At 32.1% G+C, this 12503-nt stretch overlaps 3 protein-coding genes across 3 annotated transcripts; 1 reads left to right on the forward strand and 2 right to left on the reverse strand.

Annotated features, from left to right (window-relative positions):
- Positions 1-277: 277 nt before the first annotated feature.
- LOC111681421 lies at positions 278-6869 on the reverse strand. The gene is made up of 7 exons (XM_046951991.1): positions 6710-6869; positions 6161-6626; positions 3841-5838; positions 3561-3766; positions 3352-3489; positions 2804-3286; positions 278-2641 (listed from the first exon to the last, which is right to left on the reverse strand). Exons 1-7 carry the CDS (start codon positions 6716-6718, stop codon positions 524-526), a joined length of 5418 nt encoding a protein of 1805 aa, XP_046807947.1. The 5' UTR covers positions 6719-6869; the 3' UTR covers positions 278-523.
- Positions 6870-7334: 465 nt separating this feature from the next.
- On the forward strand, positions 7335-7939 carry LOC111681419 (transmembrane protein 258). The gene is made up of 2 exons (XM_023443190.2): positions 7335-7480; positions 7536-7939. Exon 2 carries the CDS (start codon positions 7537-7539, stop codon positions 7777-7779), a length of 243 nt encoding a protein of 80 aa, XP_023298958.1. The 5' UTR covers positions 7335-7480; position 7536; the 3' UTR covers positions 7780-7939.
- Positions 7940-8441: 502 nt separating this feature from the next.
- On the reverse strand, positions 8442-10901 carry LOC111681417 (tumor susceptibility gene 101 protein). The gene is made up of 9 exons (XM_023443187.2): positions 10709-10901; positions 10419-10503; positions 10280-10345; positions 10050-10213; positions 9873-9987; positions 9514-9758; positions 9241-9453; positions 9046-9179; positions 8442-8978 (listed from the first exon to the last, which is right to left on the reverse strand). Exons 1-9 carry the CDS (start codon positions 10754-10756, stop codon positions 8792-8794), a joined length of 1257 nt encoding a protein of 418 aa, XP_023298955.2. The 5' UTR covers positions 10757-10901; the 3' UTR covers positions 8442-8791.
- Positions 10902-12503: the final 1602 nt, after the last annotated feature.

A 12503-nucleotide genomic window follows, 5' to 3' on the forward strand; every position in this document is an offset into this window, starting at 1 on the left:
TTGTAATAATAATTTGAATCAAATAAAAAAAGTAAAGCTGTAAGTTTAGTGGTTTCTTTTTTATAAACATATATGTATGTTAAGAATTTTTCGATCTCACTCCTTATATTTTGCTTATTGTTTTAACCAACACATATTTAGAGTTAGGTACTTCTACTAACACCTGCTTAGAGTTAGGTACTGCTGTCAGAGTCGGACTACTTGTTATACTTTGGTTTTAACCAAATTCAAAGCCGATTTTTTTAATAAAGAAATTTAAACACTATATTTTGTAATATATTTTTTGTCAAAATTATAATTATTTATTTTTACCCAATATATTTCTTTTAAAGAAATATGCAAGAGTTTGCCATTTTGTATTCTGCAGTACAAAAACTAGGATTTGTACATTTTTTTCATATAAGATTTGTTAGTTTAATTGATATACCAAAAAAAAAAACATATATATCTTCTTGATTAACATATCTATTATAAATCAAAATCATAAATATTCACTATTTACAAATTGGACATGATTATGTGTTCATTTTCCATTTAGGGTCGTGTGTAGTTTAATAACAGCGAGGTAGTCATTGTAGGACAGTTGTCCGTTTTTCGATTTATTTTGTACACGTTGCAGTTTTTCCACAATTTGCGGCCGGGCTGCGACCAAACGCACACAATCATCTAAATAACGTATAGATTCTCGCGACCAAAATGCAGAGGGCAGCTTAGAATCACGCATTCTACCGCCACTAGTGTCCTTGGGTTTGTCTGAACTTATTTCGGTTAGTAAAGTATCACAGGTACTTTTCCATTTGTCGGACACGTCTTTAATGGTTGTACTAACGGTTGAACGTTTTTCGGGATTAGCAAATGGTGGTGGAGACATTATTTTTTGTGTTTGCTTCTTAGGTGCTTCGGTTGTTTTAGAGGTTGTGGGGGTGGTGGTATTTGTTGCATTTGTAGTTTGTTTAGATTTATTCGCTGCTGTTGGAGTGGTAGAAGTGGAGGCTTTTGTTTTTACAGTTGTCGAAGTATTGTTTTGTGTTTTATTGGCTTTAGTAGGTGCTGGAGTTTTTGTTTTAGCCGCTGGTGTTGCTTTATTGCTATCAATTTGCTGCGGAGAAACGGGACGCGAGTTTGAGGCTTTTGTTTTATTTGTTGTAGGAGTAGTAGTGGTGGAGGAAGGTGTATTAGCTCCAGTGTTTTGTTTACGCTTTAAAGATTTTGAATTTTTCTGATTCAAAGGATTAGGTACAACTTGTTTTGCCGTTTCATTAGTAGTAACAGTATTATTTGTCGCCACTGATGTTTTGGGCTGTTCCAACTTTTGTTTTTGTTCTTCGCTGAGACTGGTATCCAAGACTTTTTGCCCCAAGAGCAAAGGATCAATAACCAATCTAGGCATACGATTTTTCGATATTAGTTTATTATAGGCATTTACCAATTGCTGATAGTTGTCATGACGATATGGCGAAAATATCATCTTCCAATGATCCGTTATTTCAGAACGTAATTGAGGCGGTGTAACATCTTCACTATTGAAATCATTCATTAAAGTTTTCAGGCTCAATAAAAGTTTGTCTAAATGCATAGTGCCATCCTGTAAACCCGCCTGTCCTACCAATATCATATTCAATGATCTACGCACCTTTTCAGCTAATTTATAGCCCGATTTGGATTGTTGTCTTTCTAGGAATTGTAGACGTTTGAGCAATTGATTGACATTGCCTAAATTCGTTAAGAGCTGTGTAATATTATCACGTAAAAATCTTATTAAGACATCAGTGCGTTTGGGTACATTTATATTACTTTGCACTTGTTTTTGATTATTTTCATCTTCTAATTCGCGATATTTCATAAGAAGTTCTCTTTGGAATTTATCTTGATTACTGGGCAAACCAAAAATAACCAAAACATGACCCACAGAGGTGAAATCGAGACGTGCCTTTAGTTTGTGTGCCCTAGAAGTTTTAACCAAAAATGCATTACCAATAGGCGATAGCAAATATTTGCTATGCATGTGAGTCAAATAGATTTTAGCCTCACAGGGTAATTCGGGCAAAGGACTTAAAGTTCGTCGCCGCTGTTCTTCCACCTCATCCATTTCATCATCTGTTTCGGCTGCTACGTATCTTCTAGAAATTCCAACTCTGGTATTATCATTGTCATTATCACTTTGTTCCTTAGGATCCTCGGTGGAGTCTATAAGAGGTATAAAATCTGGTAAAGCTTCCATTTCCCGTGCTTTTGGCCTTGAATCACCAGCCACCTGTACTGTATTCTCTTTTTCCTTTAAGCTTATAACTTCTGTTGTTTCGTTTAATGTTGTGGGCTCATCGAAATGTTCCGAAAAACTATAATTCGAATCGGAATCTAACATAAGCGGTGGTTCTGTTTGTGTTTTTGCTGGTGTGGCAGTAGTTGATGTTACATTTTTCGGTGATTTAAAGTTTTCATTAGTTAAAGCTGCTGGCCTTTTGTTTATGGTATTTATTTGTATATCACACTCTTCCACAGTGCTGCCTACTAATTCAACTTCATTGTCACTTTCAACTGATGCATTACTGTTGTCTTCGTCTAATTCGATGACTTCTTGTTGGGGATTTTGTTCATCTTCCACTTCATCGGTATTGCCGCTTTCGCTTATTTCTTGAACCTGTAAAATGGCGGTAAAACAAAGGATTTAAATAAAACTTTAAGCTTTAGAGGAAGTAATGCAGAAATAAATTTAAACTTCAATTAAAACTCAAAACATTTCCATGGTTAAATGTTTATAGATTTTGTTTTCAAATTAATAACACAACCAACATTACTTTACCTGATTTGGAGCCGATTCATTAGTATCAACAATCTTTTGATTAGCTACACCAACTTTAGAATAAGGATTAGCTTCATATTTCTTAGACAAACGTTTAGTCTTTTTGGCAGCTGTATCGCCAGTTTCCTCATTATCATTATCTTCATTTGCCTGACGTTTACGTTTTATCAAATAATCCAAATTGACAGCTTTTAAAAATCTTCCATAATATTTTTCAAGTGTTGTACCATCTACCAAATCAAATTTATATTCCTGACAAGGATCATACATTAAATTTAAAGCAATGCCATTGTGTGGTGTCTTAATCGCAACATCTCCATAGGATTTCTGATGAGATTTAACGGTGCTAACATTGGCAGGATATTCCAGAAAACGTACAGCACTGCGACAATTATCAGATAAATGACCGCGACCACCACAAATGCAACAAAATTTGCGGGTATTATAAGTAATACTACTATTGGGATAAGTATTTGGTTCGGTCTGTAAAGAAGAAAAATGTGGAAAATTGTAGTTAAAAGTAAATAAATTAATTTTAAACAACTTACGGTTGAGTGATAACGACGCCATTTATCTGGACAATAGTCCAAAGAATGACCACGTATTTTGCAAATGGGACATATAAGACGATTTTGATAGGTACAGGCATTGCAACTTCTGGTAAACACCTGGGTTTTATTGCCACACTATATAAAAGTTTAAGTAAAAGGAAATCTATTAAGAAAAAGTTTTTAATAAATCCAAGTATAATACTCACTCTTAAGCAAATGGTATTTGGACATCTTGGCTCCTGATGGCCACTATCACCGCACATATAACAAATTAAAGGTTTTCTAGGCCTTTTACATCTGGAACGCATGTGACCAAATTCACAACAATTTGTGCATTTCATATTGTTATGACGTTTATTCGATTTGATATTAAAACGATCCTCGGTATAAATTCTCCATAAATTTTTATCAGCTTTAAACAAAAAAAAAAAAAAAATAAACAATTTAATATTGAAATTTTTAGAAATTTTCTAACAAAATACTTACGATTCATTTTCTGTAAAACTTTACTCATAATAAAATGTTCTCCATTCCAGGAATCATTATAAAATCTGCGCATTTCATCATTCCAACCAATGCCACCCGGCTTTCTTTGACCACGACTATAGATGACATTGTAAATGGGTGAACCATTTTCATCTTGAGTCTTTGCCGGTGTGATAGTAACCGCTTTAGTTGCTTTGGGAGAATATTGTATAATTTGAACATCCTCATTGGGTGATGATTTATATTTAATATGCTTCTCACGATCACTCTCCGAAGAATCAGATATATTGACTGTATCCTCAGGATTGGCAGATAGTGTGTCACGTTTATCTAGCTGATCAATGGATTTGAAAACTTTATCTAATTCATTTAGAACCTCATCAGGTACAGCCGTTTCCGTAGAGTTTTTAGATTTTTCTTTTTGTTCATGCTGTGCCAATATCTTTTCAGCTATATCTCGGGCTGTAGGAATATCTTCAGTTTCACTATCATCCTCTTCCTCTAAGTCTTGTTCGCCGCCCTCTTGACCTTGCACCAGATTATTTAAAGTGTTTATGAATTCATTATCTGACATGTGTCCTGTGGCGACTGAAGTTTTACCCACTTTTCTTTTGAGTGTTATGGGGGACGAAGTAGATAAAGTACGGCTGCGTTTACGTGGTTTATAACGTTCCACAGCTATACCTTTAGATATAAAAGGTATAGGTGTACGCAATACTTCATTGTCATCTGGCTTTGACGCCTCATTGTCTTCATTATCAGAGCTAGATAGAGAATTTTCATTATTAGGATCTGACTCTTTATTACTGCTAGAAGCTCTTCGTTTACGTAAACGTTTAGTTCTAGAGATGCCTATATCTTCTACTTCATCGGAACTGGTATCGATTTGTCTGATAACAGTGGCTTTGCTAGTGCCCTTGGAATAAACACTATCTGTTATATCCGATTCACTTTCATAGACATCTAAAGCTCTAAATTGTCCCTGATCCACGCGATAATCTTTGGCACGTGTTTGTTGTTTAGAGGTTTTGGGAGTGGCAAACTCTAAAGAATCATTTGTTTCCACATTTTCTTCTGTTATTTGTTCTACACTGGAATCTAAGGGATTTTCTGTTTCTTCTCGGCTAACATCATTATCTACAACTTGTTTGACCGTTTCAGGAGCTTCGAGTAAACTATTTATATCGCTAGTTAGCAATAAAAGATCTTCATCATCAGCCATGCCGCTGGTACCAGCCAACAAACGACTACGATCGTTTTGTCCTATAAAATCATCAGAAGATTGTATGGAACAGGGTGAAGTGCAGCGTGAAGAATTTTCTAAACGTTTTTCAGCACTTTCCGTAGCTGTTAAAGATTGTGGTTTTATAAAACTGGCCGAAGTTGAAGACATTTGTACATCCATAGAATCCAAAGCATTTTCTTCATGTTGCAATATTACCTTATCTTTATCATCATCATCATTATCGCCATCGCTATCATCAACCGTATAAGTGGGTGGTGGTGGTATTGGTATCATAACCACATCACTACTATCAGAATCATTATCTGAATCCAAATCAATTATTTCTGTTGGTTTTAGTTTACTAGCCAAGGCAGCAGCATTATTTTTAGCTTTTTTAGATTTTTGTTTTTTACTTTCCAAACGTTTGGCTTTTTGCAATTTTTGTTGTTGTTTAACAAATGGTCCCTGTTTGCCACTATTGTTAGCAGGAATTTTTTGACTTTTAGTGTTAACATTATTGTTTGTTTTTTTATTATTTTGTTGTTTATTTTTTTCCATCCAATCGACCACAGGATTTAATTTTAAATTGGATTTTTCTGTTGCTGGTGTTTTTTGTTTTGCACTGTTGTGTTGATCTGTTGTTTTGTTAGTTTTATTTTTCTTGTTTTCATTTATGGGTGTTGATGGATTCGATGATTCTTTGGCTGAATTTTCTGCAGCTAAAGACGACGTTGTGTTTGTATTTTTGTTAGCAGTAGGTGTTGTGGTTTTTTCTATATAAAAATAAAAATATATTTAATTGAATTTAAAAAAAAAAACATCGTAATTCAGAATTAATTTGTCTTTCAACAAAAACCTATAACTACATACTTAAGTCTCTTGAAAATCTGAACTGTTTCTATAAACATTTGGTTTTTACCACGTATTTCCTAGTATGGATATAATCTACCTATTTTCTAAATGTTACCCAATACAAAACATTTTTTATAAATAAACCACCATCACTTAATGAAAAAACTACCTCTATTATTTCAAAACTAAAGGATTGTTTACTTTCACGTAATCACCTTCAAAAATTATATCCAAAAAACTTACCTGTTTGTGATTTACTTTTATTTTGTATGTTTTTAGAACTATCCGATGTTTTTGTTGTATTCACATCCAAATTAGATGTTTGACTTTCAATCTGTTTATTTTGCTGTTGAGATTTATTTTGGAAAGACATCGGTGCAGCACTTTGTTGGTTTGGCGTTTTAAATGGATTACGTATAAAACGCTGCTTTGAATTTTGTTGATGTTGCTGCATTTCTTGTACTTGTTGATCTTTAGCAGACTTCTGCTGCTGATCACCACTGGCCCAATAGCGTCTGGCTAATATACGATTTGTATTCGAAGACGTTTCATAATTTGCATCCGTATTATTATTTCCAGCTACTTCACTATTGTTTGTATTTGTATCAACCACAATTTCCCTATTGGATTCTTCACTTGCCTCATGGTGTATTTGTGCGTACAAACGTGCCTCTAATTCATTAAGATCTTCCACATTGTCAATATCGACCTGTAATATTTTGATTTTTTTGTTTATATTTTATTCTTCTTTATCTTAAAGAGCATTTCTTTTGTTTTTTATTTTTAACTTACTTCGTCCATATTGATAAGGAAAGATTTAATGAAATAAAAATGTGTAAATTCAATGAAATTTAAATGAAAAAAGAATTATGTCGTCGTCTTTTATTACAAAAATTTCACAAAGAAATTGAAATCAAAAATTCTATTTTTTTTTCTTCTCTCTTTCTCATGTGGTTTTAACACGAGTACTGCCAGACTTTACAGTCTTTAGTATACTGAGAGAAATTATTTTGTACTTGTAGATACTTTGCATTTAGGGAAATTTAAATTCTTATAGCAACGCGAATTTGAATTGCTGGAATCAGGTAAATAAATGAGTAAACGACACAAAAAGGATAATTCGTTGTAGTAATTTATCAAAAGATAGGCTATCTACCTGTTTATCATGACGGTTAAAAACTACATTAACATCTGTTAAAGGATTGTAAATATGAAAATTTCCAATTGTATATTAAACTACAATTAGTCGTATTTAAGTTCAGTTTACTAAAGGGCACTAAATATTGTGTAAAAGTTTGTCTCACTTTTGGAAAATATGTAACAAAAGTCCTATCGAATAGGATTCTAAAGTCCACATTCTGTTTCTTTGAAGAGTCGAAAAATCGACTTTTTACACATTATTTTATGAAAGTGGCAACACTATTACTAGCACAGTTTGACAGTTTTTCAATCAATTTCTATTGTGTTTTTTTCTTCAACAAGCCGGGCCACGTAGAATTTGCAAGATTTGTGTTAAATTTATAGAAATATATATATAAACAATTAATAATTTACGAAAAAAATGTAAGTAAAATCTGTAGAAAAATATTAAAATTTATTTAGCCTTTTCTACTTACAGCATGGAATCCACAATGCAACGTTATGTATCGCCCATTAATCCGGCTGTTTTTCCTCACTTAGCCACAGTATTGCTCATTATTGGTACATTCTTTACCGCTTGGTTCTTTATCTATGTTGTATCCAGACCTAAGAATACCAAAGAGAAGACCCTGTTTAAAGAATTGGCTATTAGTTTATGTGCATCAGTATTTTTGGGTTTCGGTATAATGTTTCTAATGTTGGCTGTGGGTATTTACATATAAATGGACTCAGAATGGTATGAATGAAAACACACCCACGGCCCTCATTATACACTAGGATTGGTTAATGCTAAACGTACATTTATAAGCAAAACATTCAAAAGCAACCAATATTTTGCAATTCCAATTTTTATTAAATAAAAAAAATATATAAAAATTTAAATTAGTGATTTGTTTTGGAAAAGTTAAGACAGTTTTATTCCGTGTAGAAATACCCGTTTATTTCATGTTTTAAAGCTGTGGACGTTCAAAAATATTAATTTTTACATATTAAACAACAAGTCTAGTTTAAAATGATGATTCTAACAGTGATATAAATTAATAAAAGTTCACCAGTTCCGAACGCAAGATTTGTTTTAATCGAGTAGGATATATATTTTATAACCCTAAATCTGACCAACAAGTATGTATCTTCGATTTTTTTTAACAAGATAAAAATTTTATTTGTAACAGTAATTTGATTCAATTAGTAGTCGAATACCAAAAAGTTGAATTAAAAAATCTATAAAACAAAAATACTTATATGTTTAATCTCAATTTTTTTTTTTTAGAAAATCAAAAAACAATTTAAGAGATCTTATATAAAATATCTTAAAAGAGCAACTTAAGACATGTTTTTAAATAAAACTATAGACAACAAATATGCAGATGAACTATAAATCGTATTGTTTGTGTATGCAGTGAACGAACACTTTAAAAATTTATTTGTTTAACTTTTAGGTGTTTTTAATTAAATTTTGAGATTTTTAATTAATGATGATATTTGAATATATTGTTTTTGTTTTTTATATAAATATAATTGATTATTAATATAACTATAATATAAATATCATTTTATCGCTTTTTCTCTTCCCTTTGTGATCATTAAGATATCCTTTTTTTATAATAACTTTTATAAAATTTTAATACATTTTTTTACGCTATTTAACGGCAATGACATGAACATAAAAATCCTTAGAGAATTTTTCCTTTAAATTTCTTTTCAATAATGTTTTTTTTTCTTTTGTAACTTTTATTAACCAGCTAGACCAGCCTTTTGTCTGCACTTTTGCATAATGGCACGTAGCATAAATTGTTTGCGTGATAACTGGCGTACGTGTTTTAAAAATGTTTCCAAATCAATGACACCACTGCGTAAGGCTTCACCTAAATAGTAAATGGCATCTTCGGTGGCGGCTTCTTCAGCATAAGCATTAAGTAGTCTGTAAAATAAAGGAATTATTAAATAAACTTGTTTATTTTTTTTTTAATTATTAAATTTTAACTTACTGTCTGTATAGTGGAGCTGTGGTGGTGACAGCTTCGTCTGGATCAATACCTTCAGAATTTTCTAAAGTCTCTAGACTTTTTTCCAGCTCTTGTTCTTTATCACGTAAAATATTTATATTTTTTTGTAAATCAATCTAAAAATTAGATTTAATTAAGAGTAAATATTTACGCTTAAACAAAACTTTTTGGTCTTACCTCCTCTCTCTTTAAACGGGCTATGATTGAATCAATTTTAGTACTACCTTCTACCAATTCTTGTTTGGTACGATTTAGAGTATCGATTTCAGCTTGATATTGATTTACTTTTTCCTGCAGACGGCGTCGTAATTTATCCTCTACAGCACTTACCAAAGAAGCTTTTATATGTTCCTCGGTTATGGTACCGGTTGAACTGGGATTTGAAGGATTCTATTTTAAGTACAAGATTAGTTTTAACTGTTTTAAAGGGGGTTTCGTAAAATCACTTACATAGCCCGAATTGTAACCTGGTACAGGTGGGAAATTCATATAGGGTGGATAACCTGGACCACCACTTGAAGTGGCTGCTGGCATAGCATTTCCCGATGACGTTGGATATGGTGGATAACCACCAAAACTATTATTTGGTGGATATGGTGGAAAAGCCCCACCGCCCGATGGATATGGGAAATATGAACCACCAGATGCTGCAGCGGTATTTGGATTTGCTGCACCGCCCGGTTGCGGCATAATAGCTAAATAAAATAAAGCATAAGGAATGTTTTTCATTTGGTAAACGTGTATTTCTATATAATTATCTATAATAAAATGAGTGCACTTTTCTACACAAACTAACAAAAAACACTTACATCCAGTTGGATATGGAGTAGACGACGTTTGATCCTTACGCACCGAAAACACTGGTGGATGATCTCCAAAGGTAACAATCATTACTTGAATCAAAGATAACAAATCACTTGAATTCTATAATAGATAAGAAAACATTCAAACGGCCACTTAAAAAATTCTACAACAATTAAACTTACAGGTTGCCAGTCATGCAAATACGGTAAATAGATTCTGCCATTATGATCCACATACATTGATACTTTAATCAGCATATTTGGTGTAGGTTTTACAAAACACATGGGAGCATTCATAGGATGTGTGTCCATTAGCCAAATACAAATGGGAATGTAATATGTGTTATCTGTAATTGTAAAACCAAAATTAAATTAAAAATAAATATTTAAGTTAATAAACCTAAAAAACTTACTCTTATAAACCACTGGTATGGTGCCCTGTAAATTAAACAAATCCTTAGTACTGCCATCGTTGAAAACTGCAAAAATATTAAATAAAACAAAAATTAAATAAAAAACAACACTGAATTTCATAATATTTATCACTCATACCAAATTGTTGTAAATTATATGATAAACTGCGATAGCTTGTTATAACATCGACCACTTCCTTTTTGGTGGCATTAACATGTTTATACTGCAAATGTTATTAGAGCATTAGAATACAACAATAAATCTTTTGTTAATTCAATAAACAACTGCGACATATGTACATATTCATTCCATATAGGTACATATATTTGTATATATATTCCATGGCCCATACCCTGTGATTATTCTTCTTTGTTTGGTTTCTTCGTTGTAGGATTTTACATTTTTTTTTTCGTTTAGCATTAACTTACCTTCGATAGAAGTTTAGCAATTTGTGCTTCCTCTGATGCAGGCACCATTTTTTAGTTTGTTAATCCTTAATGATAGTGCAATATTTAGAATATATTTTTAATTAATTTTAATAGAAGTTTGTTCGATTTTTTTTACAAAAAATTTCTTCAGTAATAAATTTTTGACGTTTCTTCTCTTCGATGAGTAATTTGATAAACAGTTGTTGAAAATTGTGGTTGCCATATTGTTGTGTTTGTGAACAAACTACAACTCTGTTAATTACATATAAATTTATCTTAATTATCTGATGAGATGTCCAAGATTTGACACTTTATTACGAAAGAAGCTAGAAGATATCCCATTTCTTCTCCATATAAGCGGAGCCACCCTAATGTACATATCTCGAACAAAAGGCTATGAGGAATTTTTTAAATAAATTTCTTTTAATATACAAAATTGTGGAAAAAACTGTGTAGTAGACTTAAGGACATTTAAACCGTAGCTATGCAAATGGAAACAAGTAAGAAATTATAGTCGGGTTCAAACGACCATATAATACCCTACATCTGTTACAAGAATTAAATGTAATTTAGTTTTCATAATAACACAATTAAGTTTAATTGTACAAAGAAAGATTTCGTTGAACTATCTCCAAAATTGCACGGTTTACAAGCTCTATTCGTGGGTTTAGTTGTTTTATTTTTTATTGAATTAGAAATCGACTCAGAAAAAAAAAATGATCCTGAGCCAATTGGTGCGTTACAAACATCTCCACAAAAGTGGTGTAGGGTATAAAAATAAATGTAATACGTAAATCGAAATATTGGTTGTTTATAAGTTTAGGGGACGTGTGTATTACACATCTAAGACTCACTTTAGAAATTAACCTACTAAGGGCGAGTTTTCCTGATAAGGATAATCTTCATTCTTTTGTTAAACCTGGTTTAATATATGTTTTGTGTTTTTCAGTTATCAGTAAAATTACTTATTATCTTAGTTTAACTGAGTGTAATTGGCCAATTAAACTCAAGTTATAAGTGAGAAAACAGAATTAACAAAAGCAATAAAACAATGATTTCGGAAGAACAAAAACTTAATATTTTAAGTAAATTGCAATTTTCTGATTTGTTATGTTTCATTTATTATTGTTTTAAATGTTTATTTAACATTCTTCCAAAATTTTCCATTTTACAAAAGTATTGTTTGCAAAAAACAGCTGTTCATTGTTTATGTTTTTGAGTGAAAACTTGGCAATATTAATAAAGTTAACTGAGCTTAAATTTAAAACTGAAAAACACAATCATCGATCAGTTGTAATTCAGGTCTGAGTTGGGGAACAACTCTCGCGTCATCGTTTTTATTTCTTAAGGACGATCAGGCTTGTGCCTGTTGCTGGGCTTTCGACAGAATTGCTTCTCACCCCGCACTAATTTAATGCACTACTTCGTATAACTGTTCTAAGTTATGCGTTGTCTTCATTAAACGCGTGCTTTCGTTTTACCTCAGAGTGAGGTTATGTTTTTAACTGGTGGAGACCATAAAATACTCACAATATAACCTGGTGGAGACCATTTAAACTCAAATATTTACTGGTGGAGACCATTAAAACTGTAAAACTTTTTTCTGGTGGAGACCATTAATACTTTTGATGAAATTAAGTCCGGATGCTCCAACTTCCTATATGAAGGTATAGGTCGTTTGGTGGGGTTTTCTCTGGACAAACGTGTGATAACCTGGCAATATGAGTGCTTGATGTACCGCCATCCTAATTAAAACCCGAAAAAAACAATCATCGGTTAAAGTCCGCCTAAATTT

This window comes from Lucilia cuprina, chromosome 5 (genome assembly GCF_022045245.1).
Source record: "Lucilia cuprina isolate Lc7/37 chromosome 5, ASM2204524v1, whole genome shotgun sequence".
Taxonomy (NCBI): Eukaryota; Metazoa; Arthropoda; class Insecta; order Diptera; family Calliphoridae; genus Lucilia; species Lucilia cuprina.

Excerpts from the sequence above, each read along its gene's own strand:
- LOC111681421 (XM_046951991.1), bottom strand. Across the intron at positions 5,839-6,160 it reads TAAAAGTAAATCACAAACAG|AAAAAACCACAACACCTACT; the intron begins GTAAGTTTTTTG and ends ATTTTTATATAG. Across the intron at positions 3,490-3,560 it reads CAAATACCATTTGCTTAAGA|TGTGGCAATAAAACCCAGGT; the intron begins GTGAGTATTATA and ends ACTTTTATATAG.
- LOC111681419 (XM_023443190.2), top strand. The coding sequence starts at position 7,537 with ATGGAATCCACAATGCAACGTTATGTATCGCCCATTAATCCGGCTGTT.
- LOC111681417 (XM_023443187.2), bottom strand. The coding sequence starts at position 10,756 with ATGGTGCCTGCATCAGAGGAAGCACAAATTGCTAAACTTCTATCGAAG. Across the intron at positions 9,988-10,049 it reads ATTTGCATGACTGGCAACCT|AATTCAAGTGATTTGTTATC; the intron begins GTAAGTTTAATT and ends TATCTATTATAG. Across the intron at positions 9,759-9,872 it reads TACTCCATATCCAACTGGAT|CTATTATGCCGCAACCGGGC; the intron begins GTAAGTGTTTTT and ends TATTTTATTTAG.